The following is a 17674-nucleotide window of genomic DNA, read 5'->3' as shown; positions in this document are numbered from 1 at the left end:
TCCATATCTTTTGAAAATGATCAAGATTGTTCCCTTTTCTGATCCTGATGTTCTCTCTAGGGAGCCATTCTCTAGCTTTATTCCAGCTTTTGATACAATATGGTCCGAACTAAAGATGTTTTTGGTTCTGGTTGGTAAGGATCTTAGGAAAGGGAAAGGAAATGGTCGTAGGGAGGAAAGGAAGCATTGATGTTTGGAAGCAGAGGCAGCTAAAGGGAAATCAAAGGGCTCTTGGGTTGGGAGGAGGCAAAAAGCATGACTCATCTGTGCTTGAAATCTCCTGACCTCTGTTCGTTTACCTCAAATGCTGATAGCTTCAGTGACCCAGAAACATGAAGAGCCTCGGAGTCTACTGTACTTCTCAAGTCTCCTTTCCATAGTCATACAAATTCTCTATACCAGAAGTAGTTCTCTAACATCCATATAATCGTGTCCCTTCCCATGCATCCTTCTGAAATCCTAGCAAGATCACTTAAGTCGAAAGCAGCAGGGTTTGATGGCATGCTGGATGTTTTTCGCTGGCTCCTCTAAATTTGTTTCTGAGCTGTGCTTCTTGAGGCCGATCTATCTGCGATGTACCACCAGACATTTTTGTCCTTTGCCTTCTGTTTGGGCATGATCAACGAGAGACATGGCAATATATCCAAGAGTAGGAGAGTAAAAGTTTTCCTCTGGCTTCTTGTGGAGTCCTTGCATGCTGGTTGTCCCCTTCCACCAAAGGCCACAGCTCTTAGTGGACGGCTCTCTCCAGTTTCAGGTAACTGCTCCTTCTCTTCAGCCCAGGTAACAGCATTGCTGTTACTGAGCCCCAGGCTGTTGCACCATGTTTGTTGCTCTGTCCTAACTCTGCCCACACCTTCTGCACCCTCCCTTTATTAAACTTTCCTCAGTGATTCAGTGTGCTCTCTGCTTTTTCCTGAGACCTAACATATAAGATGGGAGGTACAGGTAAAGTAAAGGTGGGGAAGGTAAAGGTAAGGAGGAGAGAGTCTATATATCGAACTTTTCTTAGAATCACGGAAACATGAGTTTGAAGCCCAGCTAGCTTTATGATCAAGTTATTTAACTTTCCTGAGTGCATGACCCTGGGCTTACAAGGGGGATGATATCTACCTGGCAGGGTGGAAAGGTGAGAAAATATGTGTGGAGGAGGATGACATCTACCTGGCAGGGTTGGAAAGATGAGAAAATATGTGTGGAGGCAACAGCACAGTGCCTGGCACAAGCAGGTGCTCAGTGTGGAAACTCTGTTATTATTATTACAACATACTAGGTGCTGTTCTGAGCATGTTACGTGTGAGTGCACTTAGTACTGAAGGGAAACGGAATAGGATGGTGCTTCAGGGAAATGATTTCCTGTGTCAGACATTTTACTTAGTTTTGCCTTTAGCTTGGCTTCTCACTGATCATCCCTGGGTGTGTAAGCTGGGCTTGTGAGGAGGTTTGTATATCTTAATTTGTGGGGAGGTGAATGGGATGGACAGAAGACAGAAATGAAATGAGAGATGAGAATGAAACTTGGGAGACCTCGCTCATGTTAAGGCCACTTGGACTTCTACATTGAAAATATTCGAAGGGGCAAACTGGTGAGGGCGTGTGAGCTCACAGGGCACACCTCTTTACCTGTTTCTCTACCAAGTCTGAGATATTCCTCATCAGGGGCTGGGCAGCAGTCATCCTTCTCCTCCTCACGTAGATAATGTTTTTGTATTTGTGCAGTTTTGAAGAAAAGCAACACATTGTAGCGGTTACTCAACTGTAAGACACATGGTCCAGTGGGGAGGGGCCAAAGACATAGTGGCAGGTAGGGCAGGCAGAAGGAAAGCCACCATGTGGCAGCACCAAGTAATCACCCTTGGCATTTATCTGGCGCCTTTCTCCCTTTCCAAACACACTGCTTTTTAATTCCTCAGCACAAGGCAACCTGGAGACAGAGGCTCAAAGAACAATCATGCCCCAAAGGCCACACAGGGCTCAATGTGAAAAATAGGAACCAGATGGAAGTAGACTCCATTGAGCCTGATCTCAAGAGTCTGTTGGACATGTTTCAGGTGGCTGATAATAGGTACTGGGAGTGGGGTGGGTGTGGTTATTGTAGGGAAAAAATCTAGATCCCCATGGTTTCTGTTTTTAAAACTCTTTTCTCTAAATGCTGAAAACTCTGGCTTAATATCTAAACACTTGTGACTAATGTTAGAATTTCAGCAATGCTCCCATGTCTGGTGGGCATAGCTGCAATTACCAAAATGGCTGGAGGCCCTAATTCCAGAAGAAAAGAGTGCGTCTAACACTCACCCTCCCCACTCCCCATTCCACCAGGCAGCTCTTAGGCAACCTGAAGAAATGAAGTACAGCATGGTTGAAGGGGAAGGGTAAAATGGACATTTTATTACATATGGTAGCAAAAATGGGATGAGTCAAATCTGGAGAGATGGTCTTTATATCAATTCTCCAATGTATAGGCCCTCAACCTAAATAAACATCTTTTTCTCAGTCTTGGATGAGCAATGGGATCTCATGTAGGAAAAGCTGGGGCCCAGTTCATGGCGGATGATGCCTAGTAAATGCCACTTAGTCTCACTGAAGATGTCTGAGGGCCAAAGCCATTTGTGAGGTGCCTCCTGGGGGTAGGGAGAGCATTCTAGAGGAGTCTGTGAGAGAAGTCAGGAATCTCTCAGGCCCACAATGCAATAAGAGCCATGAAGGCAAAACCAGTGGCTACACAGCCCCACTTGGCCAGAGGAGCTTCAGGACCAGCCAGCTCCCGGGGCAGAATTTCTAGGAAGGTGACATACAGGAAGGTGCCAGCTGCCACACTCTCTAACACAGCCTGGGCTAAGCCTCGTGCCCCTTCAGAGTCTCCTCCAGCCACAGCCAGCCCTAGGGCTAGGCCTAAGGGGGACATGAGCGCGAACAACAGTATGGAGAACACGGCCCATCGGGACTCAGTGCCTGTCTGCACCAGCCGCAGTCCTACACCAAACACTACGAGCCCCTTGTGAGCCAGGACAGCAAGACAGAGCTGCACGGTAGCTGCTACTGTTGTCTGCAGCCCCACAGCTAGACCTTCAAACACCGAGTGGAAGGAGAGTGAGAGCAGGAGGATGAGGGCTCGAAAGGGGCTGCGCGAGGGCGAGGGCAGAGGTCCGTGGCTGTGGAATCCGAGCACGTGAGCGCCCCCGCATTCCTCCTCCTGCACTTCAGATCCTCCAGCAGCTCCAGGACAGCACTGCAGTGCCAGCGACTCCATAAAGAAGACCAAGAAGAAGCCCAGGGAGATGACGAGCTCTCCGTAGGGATAGTCCATCTGGGAACAGAGAGAGGGGCTGTGAGACGGGAAAGGAAGGAAGGAGGTGAAAAGGGTGGACTGAGGAGAATGGGAAATGTGAGACTAGAACATAAAAAAGGGTCGGGAATGAAGCCCAGAGGAGATACGGACATAAGACAACAAGGTACCAGAGGACCAAGGGATACAGGGGCAGTAGGATTAGAAATACGGAAAACGATGTGAGGCACATTAAAGAGTGCAGAGAAAGAATGCAAGAGCAAAGCAAGAGCTTGGTCTGGGGTTCCATAAACCCAAAAGAATCAGGTTGGCTCCTCCTACAGTGTCCGAGCTGAGGAGCAGAGGGTTCTGGTATTCCTCACGTTCTCCTCTCCAAAGGCTCTGGGGGTGAGAGGAGTCTCTGGTTCTCCTCACCCTCCAGATAGGGGCTGGTGAGAGATACTTACATGAGCTGAATCAGCATCACCAGAAAAATTTCCCTTACTTTCTGTCCTGTTCTATGGAAGAAAAAGCAGAAATTAGATGGAGGATGGAGCAGCTCAGTTTCCTGTCCTGTCCCTTCGGCTCCATTGCTTTCTTTAAAGCCCAGTCTGACCTCTTGTCATTATTCCACACAACACAGGAGCTGTCATCTTCTCTGTCGTTCCACCCAGGAGTCATGTCTTTGGCTCCATCACTTTGTCCTCTTTCTTCCCTTGGTTCTGTTCATCATTCCGGCCTCCCAGCCCTGATACTCAGCTGCTCACCTGCATCTCAAATTTCTGGATTTCCGTTTCCATTCCCTCCAGGGCTTCAGCGGTCATGTGCATGAGCCCTGCTCCCAGGAAAACACCGGCAGAAATGCAGCCCAGGAGGCTGAGGACCCGGCGGTGACGACCTAATGAAAAGCAGGAGTTATAATCCAGTTGGCAATGAGGAGATGGACAAAGGTGACTAAAGAGCAACAGGCAGCACCCGACATCCCAAGCTTGGGGATGGTGAGAGAATCAGAGCAAGGTGTCAGGATAAGGTGACAGGGTTGAAGTCAGACCCGCGTTATGCAGACAAAGATACGGAAGGGCTATACCTGTGGCCGCCTCGATCTGGAACCATTTGAAGCAGATGGGAATAAGGCCACAGACCAGGGTGAGAGCCAGCAGGGCAAACAGGCAGCCAATTTTCACCCCTAGTAGTGGCTCCATCCTTGGGCCTCAGAATGACAAATGGAGCTACAAGCTTTGGAGCAAGTGTGGTGCCTTAGGTGGTCAAAGCTGCAGTGTCCACTCCTGCGATTGAGGAAGGTGTTGGGATCCTCTCTGTTCTGTGCTGCCTCTGCTTACGCAGCCTTGCATAGCTGACTGGGGCCCTGCCCCAGCTTCCCGCCCTCCCCCTACATGAAGGCCCCTCCCCTGGCTCACACTGAAACCAGAAACTCCAGACTCCCTCCCTGTCAGGCACAGCCCTGTGCTCTGTCTCCTCTTCTTCAAGTCATGACTAATCCAAGGGCTGTGGACTGTCTTGGTTCATGCCCAGGGCTGGTCTAATCCCAAATGGGACAGTCTATGGTAGCTACTTCTCAGCTGTTTCATGCTGGGGACAATCTGGTCCTGCCTCACTTGGGACATTTGATCTAAGCCTTCCATATCCTCTACACCCTAACCCAAGTTTTACAGGCTGCTATGCTGATACCTGAACCATATGCTTTCAAAGGGGATTTGGGGCCATCTGGGGATAGAGGAGGTGGAGCAGAGGGCCGGTCCTGCCACCACTCTGTGGGAACTAGTAGATGAGGGGACTCCCCTTTTCTATAACCCCAGAAAAGTAGCTCCAGGTATGGAAACTTCCAGTATTACAATGTTGTTACTGGTACAACTTCCGACTGTGCCTGTTTCCTGATATATACTGTGGGAGAGCGACTAAGAGTTTTAATACGAAGAAAGTTGCTCTAGCTCTGAAAACAGCAAGGCCTACCGGAAAACTGAGAAATGAACCAAGTAAACTAAAGGATCCTAGACATACATGGGTGGAATGGAAGATGTAGTTCTGATGGGGATCAACTCTTGAGGAAAACGTATGAAGCAAACTCTGAGGGAACTGATGAACCCTAAAAAAAGACGAAAAGGAAGGAGAGAAAAAGCTAGAGGCTAGGCAGCTGCTGGTTCCCTATTCAGGTGGCCTAACAACCCTGAGACCCGTTGAGCCAGTTCTCAGAGTGCTGGGGCGGCTTTCCCCACTACTCCAGATTACCTCCCTGGGAAATCCAGGTCTCTGGTGGAAGCAGCAATATTCTTACAGCAGAGGGCGAGCTTGAGATTTGTGTGGGAAGATAAGACAGGCATGGAAAGTCATTTCGTTACAGGCCAGGCCATGATGACCTACCTCTATACCTTTCAAGAATCACAAGATCCATTTCCATTCTTTGAAAACTTTTGTTTATTATTATTAAAACCTCAAAGACAGATATATAGGGGTCCTAGCGCTCCCATCCTGGATACCAGGTAGCTTTAGCCTTGGCAAGTACGATAGAAGAAAACTCTTGTTACATATCCTTGTCAGCTCTCAGGTGGATCTTCAGCAGAGGATGGAGGAGGCTCAGATGGTGTGGTCACAGGTAAAAGATCTCCCCAGGAGCTGACACGGGCACAGCGATACAAATCCCTATGGGATAGAGGTCAATGTGGGCTTCAGGTTCCTGACACCTCCCACTAATTTTGATCACAACTTCTATACCTGCCATGGCGGCGGGCTGTGATCACAGCATGCTGCATATGCCCATCTGGACAACATAGGTGACAATGCACATGGCGTGGCCGTTTAAGGACAGGCTGAGTGATCCGGGGCCAGCGATTAGCCTCCTCTAGAGATCCCCGGGCAAGGATCACCATTGAGAACTTTTCCTCCTTTGGCTGCTTGTTCTAAGATAAGGATAGAGAGACTGTGTGGAGGAAAAAGATACTGGAAAAAGAAAATCTGACCCCAATTCTTGCAGCCCTTTTAATGTTCTACATCACACACATTTGGGCCCTAAAATTTCCAACCTATTCTCTAATTTCCCAACTCTTCCCACCCGATTCTTTTCTATTCTGCTTTCTCAGGCTATTTTCTCCCTGCTACAATATTCCCAGGGTACCTACCCAGCTGAAGGGGATGGGATGGTAAGCCTGGGAAAAGCTACAGGCCAGGGGCTTAGAGGCTGTCAACTGGGGACAAGGAAGTTCATGGGGACACTGTAAATACACATAAAAGACATGAGGTAAGATAAAAGAACCACGAATCATAAAACTGAAAAACTAAGAGTTAAATGTTCAGGAAGGGCTAGGGATAAGGGAGCGCAGGAGCAGGGAGCAGGGAGAGCAGGGCAACCACTGAGAAATTAAATAGGGACACAAAGCAGTGGAGGTGGGCGGCTTAGTTTTGCACTCTCACTTGTCCTGGCTACAACTGAGCTCAGATCTTTGCGAGCTGGGAAAGGTAGAAGTAATACTCACTGGGGCAAAGACAAAACCAGGTCGAGGGTCCAGAGGTGACTTCTCCTTTCCCTGAAATCAAAGAAAATCAAAAAAATTAAGCTGGGCCTGAGGGGTCTATACCCACAAGTCAATCTCTGCACTCAGTCAATTGAGGATTCCTTTAACATTCAATTCTGGTAATTATTAACTACATTCTTTGAATTAAGTTTGCAATTTCTTTAATACTCCAAACAAAAAACTTTCTCTTTGCACCAAGAAAGGCAGGAACTTGGCCCATAAGATGGTGTTCTCCTTGTCAGCAACTCCGTTCTCAAAAAAATCCCACCCCAGGACAATTATATTTATGATTAGACACTGACTCATACAGTCCCAGAGTGATAAGGTTTTTGGCTCAGCAATGTCCCAGATCAGGGGTCTGCAAACTTTTTTTAAAAGGCCCAGAGAGTAGGCAAAATATGTCTCTGTCCCAGCTATTCAACTGCCATTTGTACTGTGAAAGTAGCCATACACAACAGACACTCGGATAAGCCTGGCTCATACAGACACAAGTGGCAGGCCAGATTTGATCCACAGGCTCTAGTTTGCCAACCACTACCCTATATTATAATGACTTTACATGTCTACTATCCTGAGTCACCCTTACCATTGTATGACAGTCTTTTCAGTTTTCAAGGGAGTACCAGTAATTGGTGACAGAGGTAGTGGTGGTGGTTGGCGGTGGCAGGGGAGGAGGGAGAAGGGAAAGACTTTTACCTTAAGGACCAGGAAAGACTTTTACCTTAAGGACCAGGTCCCTGGCTTCCATGAGAAGGCGGTGCCCTGCTTTTGTACCATTTTCTACCAGTATCTGTTCACAAAGAGGAAAACAAGCAGAAGCTCTGAACCACATGAAAACATAAATGTCAGTAGCTCTGTAAGAGCATTTAGATGGAAAAGTAATCCTAAAGGAAATGGCATTATATATAAGTTGGGGATGGAGACCCTAAAAGAAGGACAAAGGAATCTATGCCAGAGAGAAATGTATGAAGATAAGTTCCAATGAAGAGAAGGAAAGGCATGGAACCCATGAAGCTACTTTAAAGTTTTAAGGGAAAAAGGAATTTCGACTCACTAGAAAATCACTTGTCTTGCGCCACAAGGTTTGGACTACTTCAGTGCGGTCAGCTTTGCTGGGCAGCTCACTTAGGGAAAAGGCTGATACCACCACACTGAACTGTACCTGAGGACCAAGACAAGGAACATGACAGACCTAACATGTCCCCCTTCTAAGAGCACAACAAAATTCTATTTTCCTAAATTTCTTCTGCTGTTTTTTATCTTCTAACGCTCAATACTGGGTTGTGGAGCTGAGACCAAAGTTTTCTATCTGCCAACTTCCACATTTAGCATACTCTATACTTTGCTACTTGCCTTGGGTGACACAGGTAGAAACTGTCTGAAAAAGACACCTGGAACATAAGGCTCCCCAGATTCTGAACCACCTGTGGAGGAAAGGAGAGATATGGCAACTATGAGTCTAGGTATAAACTGAAGTGCTATCCTGATAAGAAACATGGCCCTGATAATTAAAATAATGCTAGATGAGAGTGAGATGCAATAGGGTAAGCAAACATTAAAAAGAACAGGAAGAATATTGGGTCACCTGTCCTGTTAATCTTACCCAACCCATCCGCAGTCCAGCGAAGGCCTCCACCACCCTCTGCTTGACCATAATAATGGAAGAAGACCACACTCATCTTTAACTTTTTGTCTTCTCCTTTACTCCTGAATAAAACACCCCTTCTAGTACTTCCTTTGCTTTCTTAACTAATTCAGCTTCAGACAGCCCTTTCTTATACCTTATCCTCACCTTTCAGTAGCTTTTCTGCCAAATCCAACATGGCAGGTGAACTGTCCACACACATATATTCACGTAGGCTCTGGCCCCAAATACTATGAGCGGCCCTAAGATGGCAAAATATAAATCACCAATTCTCATGACAAAGAGTCATTCCTGAAAGAGACTCCTTTACCCTTAACCCCACCACTGGCAAAAATGAGTGTTATGTTAAAATAGTTAGAAAATGAACAATGTTATTTTCTTATTTCATTTACAACTCCTTAAAATCACTTGTCTTGCGCCACAAGGTTTGGACTACTTCAGTGCGGTCAGCTTTGCTGGGCAGCTCACTTAAGGAGACTCAAAAAAACGACTTGTAGGCAAAAATATTTTGACGATATGTAAAACTTATGCCCTAGATTTCTTACCTTTTTTATCTTTCTAAACATAGGTCTATTCTTTTTTAGTTGACATTTAAGTTTTGGCCCTAATCCATATACCTTCTCATGCCTCGCCTAATCTGAGGGAGAAAACATTCTTGTTCTCAACTTTCCTGTTCTTCCTCTGGTTCCCCAGTCTCTTGAGATTGGCATAAGCATGGCTTTCTAGAGCTAGAATGGATGGAGACAGAGAGATACTTACCAGGTGACAGAACCAGTACCTGACCCAAAGTCCATCAAGGTTTGTGGTTGGAACTCTGGAATTCGAGTCTGGATCTGAACAAATAATACAATATCACGCAGTAGGATAAGTAGACACTTATTTAGGGACTTGGTAAATACGAATTAGGAGACCATCATAGAGGAGACGTGAATGGCTTTTGACAGTCAGTGTAAATACTTTATAGAACAGAAAGCTTCTAAACCTTTCTTGGGTCACAAAATCCTTTCAGAGGACAAAGAGAGCCTCTTAAAAAAATGCACAGGTAATGTCCCAAGAATCCTACTCCAGAAGACTACTTTATTGAATAAGAGAACTGATGGTAAAAGGGTTCAGGTGGGAAGCTGAGGGACTTTCACCTCATGGAATGCCCTGGAGACTGCTGCAAAGCCACCATCCAGTCTTGCTGCCATATACACCAGGCTGAGTCCCTCATTGTAGCTGCCAAAAAAATCACAGTCAAATCCACTGGGAAATAACCTCTATCCCATAGCTGCCTCTAGATTTTTAGGAAATGAAATCTTTGGAAAGGCTCTTCCACATCAGTACTTTCACTCCTTAACACAGAATAGTCCTGTGGAGCCTTACAAACCAGGTGGCTTTTTCAAACACAAGATTGTGTCATTGTAATTCTCCAACCCTCCTTCGAAAGTCAGACTTCTTTCTTCTGCAGCCCTTCTAGTCTCCCTTACCTCAGTTCTTGCCAATGGTAGGTAGTTTTACGCATGGCATGCAGCACTGCTTTACGAAGTTTCTCCTCTGTCTGAGATAAGTCTGGGGTGAGAACAAGGACTGGAAGTGAGGACCTAGGAAGAATAGGGCTCAGATCCAATATTTGAATTTACTGCCTGCCCATTTCTCCCCAACCCCCATCTGGGAAAAGCCTCAAAGCTTAAGAGAGAAGCCAAACCTAGAGAAAAATTTCAGGTAAGAATAACCACCACCACCACTACCAAGGGAGTATATCAGATAGTACTTTGCCTCTAAGAGTAGTTTATTCAACTCAACCCACCCCATCCCACAGCTTTTGTTCTATATTAAAGGGAAGTGTGGTCAAGATTTAAAAATAAGATAAGGACAATATTTTGTGGATTTCCTTATTTCCCCAAAACTTAAGTTATGAAATCTCCAATGTTTCTATAGGGAGGAAAAGGGCTTGGAAATCTTAAGACTCATGACTGTGTTCAGTTCAGTACTATTTTACCTACTGAGTGCCTACTATGAGCCAGGCACTGTGGGAAGTACAGGGAATACAAGATAAATAAAAGGCAGGTCTGTAATATGAAGGAGCTCACAGTCATGAAACAACTTGATGAGTTATACTTATTCTCTGATCCCTGAAAAGGGTTAAGTACTGGACAGGGGGCCATACAGGGACTTTATTTCAGTTGAACAAAAACTTAAGACGGTCCTAATCCAGTGGATTTGTAGAAACAAAAAGGTCTAGATTTCAGCACAATACTAAACAATTGTTGACCTTCACCAAAACCCCAAGGGCAACATCTGAAATAATCTATCTTCTCTTAGTAAAGCATTATTGTAATAACTGCTCTGTCCAGAAACTGTAGTACCTATTTGAGAAACTAAAATTATTTCTTACTTTTCATTTCCCATTGATATTTCAATTTGACCCAGTCTTTAATTATTCTTAAACCCTACCTGTGTTTTCCAGGAATTTTTTCTCAAGATGTACAGCCCGTCTTTGTAACTCCTCTGGCTCTATGGGTAAATGTCGGCTCCAGAGATAATTGGTCAGTGCTTGCACCTGCTTCTCCACATTGGGCATTGAGCATTCTGTGAACCAAAGATGAAAAGTGGCATCAGTTGCTTGCGGGCCCAGTTTCCGCTTCTTCGGCCTTCCTTTCCAACCATTACTCACCGAGCAGCAGTAACTGCGCGGTGTCAGTCAGTGCTTGGGGCAGCCGCAAGCGCGGCAGCTGCATGATGCCAGGGTGCCGGCGATGGGGCCTCTTCCCCAGAAAATCAGACTTGTTATCCACCTGAGATACGCCGGGCACAAGGGCGGCGAGAGCCTGCAGACGGGGAAAGAAAAGCTGATTGCGTGACAGAAGGTAAAGCTGGGGGAGCTCGCTAAGGGAGAGGCTACCAAGAGCGCTCTTCCTCCGAACAGAGCTGTTTCGGAGATCCAGAGTCTCTTTAAGAGCAGAAATAGCAGACACTCACCCGGGACGGGGAAGCTACACCAAGACCACGGCGCCATCTGCCTAAAGTCCATAGATACCTCGGTCCGCTAGTGGTCGCCATGGCGCCGGAGACGAACCGGAAACGGAAATTCAGGTGCCTGTGACCCTCAGTCTCACTCGCCGCGGCGAACATCCTCTGCAGACTGTCGGCTTGGGGCAGTATCAGCCAATGAGGAGAGCGAGTGCATGCTAGTAGCCAATAAACAGTCGCTATGTAAATTACCCAGAGGGTGAGCGTGCGTGAATGAGACTTGGATCTCAGTTCCGACGTAACCAGCCGGAAGCCGGGTGGAATCAAGGCATATTTGGGAATGGTCTCGGGGTCCAGAAATCAAGTGGTGGGCGGGCCCTTTCCGGGGTCTCTAGGAATGTACGGTAGACAGGCAGACAATTTTCTGGATGTGTTAGTCGCTTGCGTTCCCTTGATTTTCTTTCTGGAGAACGCTGAAGTCTTGGTTTTTTTCCCCCTTGTGTAAAAAGGGGGATGGTGTGGGGGAAGTGCAGTAACCGAAAATGAGATAAAAACCAGATTTAGGCGACCAAAGAGAATGAAAATTAATAGTTAATAGATTTAATGTTTTTTACATTTTAATGTCTCTTCATATTAAAGCGGTTTTCTTAGATATGTAGCTAACGCACAGAACATTATGTGCCAGATACTGTGGCAAGCAATTTTACATATTACTTCATTGAATCCCCACAATCCTATAAGATAGATTCTGTTGTTAAGCCCATTTTACAGCTGAGGAAAGTTTAGTCTTAAGGTGGTTAAATGCCACGCCCAAGACCATGAAGTTCCTTAGGTGAAAACAAGCTTTAAGCTTAGCCTCACTCTTAAGCTTCATCTTTAAGCATATGCCCTATTGCATATTGTTGGTATCTGGAATGCAGGTTAGCAAATTAAGAACAATGTGCTAAATGTTCTGAAATGTTAAATTAACATGTAGCATTAAAATGAATTCACTGTGCTGTAACCTCTTGATTCCTATAGCAAACACGTTAGTCATCGGTGGTTTATCTTAATCTGGTGACTAGATAGGTAAAAGTATTGAATTTACTATAACTTCAAGAGTCCAAGTATGATAATTAAAGGGTAAAATATGAGGAAGTATATCAGTTGGAGAGTTAAATGTCAGGTTTGCATTTAGAGTATTTAGCTTAGATTTTAATAAAGGAAGCCTTTGCTTTATAATCTAAATGCTCTGGATGGAGACTTGAGGGGTGCTTAGGACAGCTGTTGTAAGTTCCCCACTCACTGCTCTCCTCCCTTTCAGGTTCACCATCCCCCCACCTCTGCACACCCCCCTTTAATTCACACTGCCATGTTTAGCTTAATCTCTTGCAACACTTTGCTTTTACTTTAAATTACTGGCTCAAGTACAGTTGTCCCCCAGTATCCATAGGGAATTGGTTCCAGGACCCCTGTGGATACCAAAATTCTCCATGCTCAAGTCCCTTATATAAAAATGATGTATTTACATATAATCTAGGCACATTCCTCTGTTTACTTCATCTCTAGTTACTTATAATACCTAATACAATGTAAATGCTATATAAATAGTTGCTGAACTGTATTGTTTAGGGATTAACTTTCTGAAAAATTTTTTTCAAATATTTTTGATTTCTGGTTGGTCGAACCCACAGTTGTATAACCCATGGATGTGGAGGACTGATGATATTAGCAAAATAAAATATCCTTGTCACTGTAGGTTAGCTGGAGCATAAGATTGGCTATGTTATTTTTTGTTATACAGAGATAGAACATAGACATAAGATATTTGACCTCTGAAATTCAGCAGTCTGCATTTGAATTCTAGAGCAGCAAAGTAATAATAGTTGCTACCTCAAGTGTTTATTGAAGTGAGGGTTTAATGAGATAATGTCTGGGCCAAAGCAAACACGCAATATGTTTATGATATTATCATATATATTACATGTATTTTAGGAACATGAAAAGCTATAATCACTTTTATTTTGATTACGAATTCATGTCTTATTTCTAAGACGGACTTGAAAGTGGGGCTGAGAAATAAGAAAGAGGAGACCTTGGTAGTGCCTCTAAATGTCCCTCCCATTTTTTAAAATTTATTTTTATTTTATTTTTTATCAAACTTCCAACACAGATGTGGCTTTCTTCATTCTGACACTAGTCTGATTAAGACAGTTCCCTTCCTTCAGGGATACATCTCAAAAACTGACTTAGACTAATCCAAAGTATTGTTCGTAAAAACAAAAACCTCTACATGAGGTGAGGATGTCCATAAGATAGCTAAAACAGCAAACACGATTCATCGTACATTGAAAATGCTTAATCAATATTCGTTGATGATGTTGATAAAGTGACTGCTCTGTGTTTCCAATTCCTTGGAAAAGCCCAGGATAGACTGGGTTGAGGATCTCAGGTTAATTGTTTGACCAGGTCACAATCTTCTCAAAGCACAGATGAGCCCAATTTCATGCCTGATGCATGACTTTTGCTATATTAACACATCATACTTTGACCTGGGTAATATTTCCAATTATTGGCTTTACATTAAAAAAAACAGTTGTCAGTGGGGAGAAACTAGACAATATTAAAGAGAAATACTCCCACCCCCAAATTAAGCACAGGAAAATAAAAAAGATTCTCTGAGGAAGGTTTGGATGATTTGGTTGGAGATGGATAAGGGCCAACTGGTCTTCTCCACTAGTTTATAAGAAAGGGAGATAGCTAATAATTAGATTTAGAGATACCCTCAACAGTAAGGGTGTGAAGCAACTGGAATAAGTTTATTAGGAAATTAAAGAAATTCTGCCATCAAAGATCCCAAAGAGTACCCTTTTAAAAAACCTCTTTCTTCATTTCTTTTAGTTGTTGTTGTTAATATTCAATTCTCTTAAGGCATCATTTGTTGTGTTTATTTGCATTTATGTGCCTTTTAGATTAGTCTTTATCTTTTAAATTATTTTACTTTTATTGTAACTTTTCCTATGTCACACTTCTTCTGAGTTTTTCTAATTGTGGTGCATATTGTTCTTTCATGTCTTGGATTATTAGCTTATTTTGAAATCACGGATTACAGCTTTAATCTGTTTTGTGGACACATCAGTGTTAGTTTAGGTTCTTGGCAAAGCAGACATTAAGATGGGATTAGATTTGTAATAGATTTATTGGGAGAAATGCCTGTGAGGGGATAAGGAAGAAGAAACCAAAAGAGGCAGGAAGAGCTGTTAAACTGTCATGAGAGAAGGAAAATGGATTGGATAGGAACAGATCTAGAAAAGTTTCAGCCAAGCCTGATGGAGAGTATTTGAGCCCAATGTAGCCACCAGAGGAGACTTGCATCTTGTAGAAATGGGCCTCACTTAGTATCACTACTATACTCATTTGAAAGTGGGCCATAGGAAGCATAGCAGATTCAGAGTGTGGCAGTTGGGGTTATTGGTCAGTTATGGTTCCCACAGCAGGAGATCTAAGTAGTGCATTTTCACAGCTTCCCTAGAGCCACACAGATCTACTTCTCCAAATAGATTCAAGGGACAATTCCTTCAAGTTTTGTATACGCTTTCAAAGATTCAGAAGGCCAAGAATTACAAGAAGAAAGGATATGTGTTTTATTTTTAGTAAAAACTCAACGTTCAATGTAAAATCCTTAGGTTTAAGTTTCAAAGTATAGGCAATACTGAGAGAAAAGATCTATGATTCATACACATACACTTGAATAATGCAACATTATTTCTGTCAATTAGCTGAGCAGGGAACAAGCGAATGTGTGGGGTAGACCAATAGGGACAGATACACACCATCTTAACAAGAACATCAGAATCTCAGTGCTAGGCTGCTGCCGATGGCCCAGTGACTGATGCTCATCAGTGACCTCCGCTTGTAGGATTTTCTTTCCTGTTTCTGCACAAAGAGGCTAGAGTCCCTCAAAGACTGGGGGTCATGGTCTGCAGAAAGACAAATTTAACTTCCTCAGTAGAAGTACAGGAAGATTAGTGCTTGATGCTCAAGGTTCTGTGATGGTCTGGCTTTCCTAGCTTTTATGCTAAAACTTTTATGAGGTATTGAGGATTACAGGAGCCAGGAGCCTGAACCTATATCCTCATCAGTTCTTCCACAGACTTCCCTCCCAAAACAAACAACATGTTTACATTACTTATTTTTCAAATATAAACACTTATCTACTTTAAAAACGTTCTCTCAAAAACATGTCTAAAAACAAGATTTAAATAAAAGTGTTTTTAAAAGAACAATATGATTATAATTCGACAAGGTGAGGTGAAAACCCTTTGTCAAAACAAACTCACTTCAGGATCAGACATCCTTTAAAAATACTTAAACAAATCACACAAAGCACAGTACGTATCCAATATAAATTGACTGTGATCCCTCTGATTTGTCTCCATGTGCCTTAGAGCTATAAGCAGTTTCCTATCATGACTCAGTCTTTCCGTCAACTGAGGACCACAGCCTAGGCTGGCCAGATTTCATCCCTGGCTCCATGTCACCAACCTAAAGGAAACCTGGGTGATAGAGTATGCATGGCTTATAGTAGAGCTTCACCAATAGGAGAAAAAGAAGTTGATGAGTACTCACTTCTGACGGGGCCTACAACAATATCTCTGCACTGGAGGACATCACTTACTGAGTCAAATGGGTTGTCATCTCTGAAATCTGGCAGAAAGTGGAAATAATGATAAGTAAAAGAAACATCATTAAAGTTTAATGATAAGTAAAATAAGTAAAAGAAACTTCCAGAACAGTACATCCATTTTGTTGTATGTTCACATGCGAAAAGTTTCTGAAGAATGAAATTGTTAAGGAAAGTCAAGCAAAACTTCATAAGTCTGGGGTCGTTCTTGCTCCATCCTATATTTTCAGTTTTTCATCTATAAAATACCAACAGTCATTTAGGCTGGTCCAGATACCCCTGAGTGGGTTGATAAATAAGGTTCTTTGGTTAGAAGAGCATGTAATTTTGTTTTGCCAACAGTGATATATGTTGTTAACATTCTAAATTGAAACAAAGAACAAGATTTTTTAAAATGACTCACTGGAGATAAACACAGGCTGCTCTTGGCTGGAGGCAAGTAGCCTGGGAGCTTGGCCACCTTGGGCCCTGACCATTCTTGGAGGGCAGAGAACATCAGAAATAAAGAATGAGAAGTTTAATGAGAACAAGTCCCCACGATGATAATTACATACATTTGAAATGGCTCATTAGGAAAGGTCACCGCCATTGAGGTCAAATTTTAAACACAGTTTTCAGCTCTCGGTCTGTCATAGGGAAAATAACTGAAATAAGAGAAAGGTTAAATTGGTGATGGTACATCTCTAGGATGGAAAACTATGCTGCCACATGTTACACACTGGGAGGAAGTTTATGGTAATGGGAAAACATTCCCTTCATACTGTCAAGCAAAAAAAGCAGAACCATAAGATGATGTACTATATTACACATTTTAGTTTTGAATATAGAACCAGAAAAAAGTGCTGGTAGGAAATCTGTAAATATTAAGAGACTTTATCTTTGGTTGCTGAGATTGCAATTATTATTATTATTTTCATTTGTGAGTTTTCCAGTTTTCAAAACTTTCAGTATTGAATATGTGTTCCTTCCCTAATAAGAAAAAATAAAAATGATATTTAAAATACTGACTCTTTAAATTAGACTTTCTGAGGTCCTTTTCAGACATACAAGACCTCTTTTCTTGGTATAGGAGAGACCACACACTTGCCTAGAATTTTGGATTCTTCCTCTGGGTGGTAATACTGATAGAGGAATGTCTGGAACCCTAGGGTTTGTTCAAAGAATTCTTCATTGATTTCTATGAGGGTCAATACATTTCTGTTACCCAAGTACCCCTCAAGAAAAATGCTTCACCCTCTGCATAATTGAAATTTGCTCATTATTATCTTTCAGAAGGCTGATTGATAACACACACACACGTCCAGAGAACCTCTACTTTTGTTACAAGAATGTTTTTCTTTGAGATGAATCAGCATTTACTTCTCTCTTGGTCTCCTGCCATTCTTTCTTATAAAGGCAAAGCTTGGTGTCAGGAAGAACATATGAGCTTAGTATGAGGACGGATAGAATATCAGTAAAAGCACTGATATTTTTAAGCTATGGCAAAATATGAGGAAAAGGCAAAGAACTCCAACCAGCATCAGCCTTGACTGGTAATAACTGCTGCTGTGCACAGTAAATATTATGGATCATTATGGAAGGGAAGGGAGCTCTTGTCAGCACAGTCACCTGCACAGATAACA

General features: G+C 43.3%; 2 protein-coding genes across 3 annotated transcripts; both read right to left on the bottom strand.

Annotated features, from left to right (window-relative positions):
• Nucleotides 1–2390: 2390 nt before the first annotated feature.
• On the bottom strand, nucleotides 2391–4621 carry SLC39A2 (solute carrier family 39 member 2). Its single transcript, XM_023524707.1, has 4 exons — nucleotides 4353–4621; nucleotides 4033–4163; nucleotides 3733–3783; nucleotides 2391–3307 (listed from the first exon to the last, which is right to left on the bottom strand). The coding sequence occupies exons 1-4, from the start codon at nucleotides 4465–4467 to the stop codon at nucleotides 2675–2677; spliced, it is 930 nt and encodes a 309-aa protein (XP_023380475.1). The 5' UTR covers nucleotides 4468–4621; the 3' UTR covers nucleotides 2391–2674.
• A 1053-nt stretch (nucleotides 4622–5674) lies between these two features.
• Nucleotides 5675–11575, bottom strand: METTL17 (methyltransferase like 17). 2 transcript variants are annotated; one of them, XM_011382724.2, is made up of 14 exons: nucleotides 11399–11574; nucleotides 11094–11247; nucleotides 10874–11008; nucleotides 9907–9988; nucleotides 9574–9655; nucleotides 9197–9270; nucleotides 8585–8679; nucleotides 8146–8216; nucleotides 7847–7954; nucleotides 7514–7582; nucleotides 6754–6804; nucleotides 6400–6492; nucleotides 5996–6180; nucleotides 5675–5923 (listed from the first exon to the last, which is right to left on the bottom strand). In XM_011382724.2, the coding sequence occupies exons 1-14, from the start codon at nucleotides 11549–11551 to the stop codon at nucleotides 5818–5820; spliced, it is 1458 nt and encodes a 485-aa protein (XP_011381026.2). In that variant the 5' UTR covers nucleotides 11552–11574; the 3' UTR covers nucleotides 5675–5817. The 2 variants fall into 2 exon arrangements, with proteins under 2 accessions (XP_011381026.2, XP_023380474.1); XM_023524706.1 differs by lacking the exon at nucleotides 7514–7582 and having other exon boundaries at nucleotides 11399–11575.
• Between the last annotated feature and the right edge of the window lie 6099 nt (nucleotides 11576–17674).

Source organism: Pteropus vampyrus, unplaced genomic scaffold (assembly GCF_000151845.1).
Source record: "Pteropus vampyrus isolate Shadow unplaced genomic scaffold, Pvam_2.0 Scaffold488, whole genome shotgun sequence".
In the NCBI taxonomy this organism is placed as follows: domain Eukaryota; kingdom Metazoa; phylum Chordata; class Mammalia; order Chiroptera; family Pteropodidae; genus Pteropus; species Pteropus vampyrus.
This window is presented reverse-complemented; position numbering and strand designations above follow the sequence as displayed.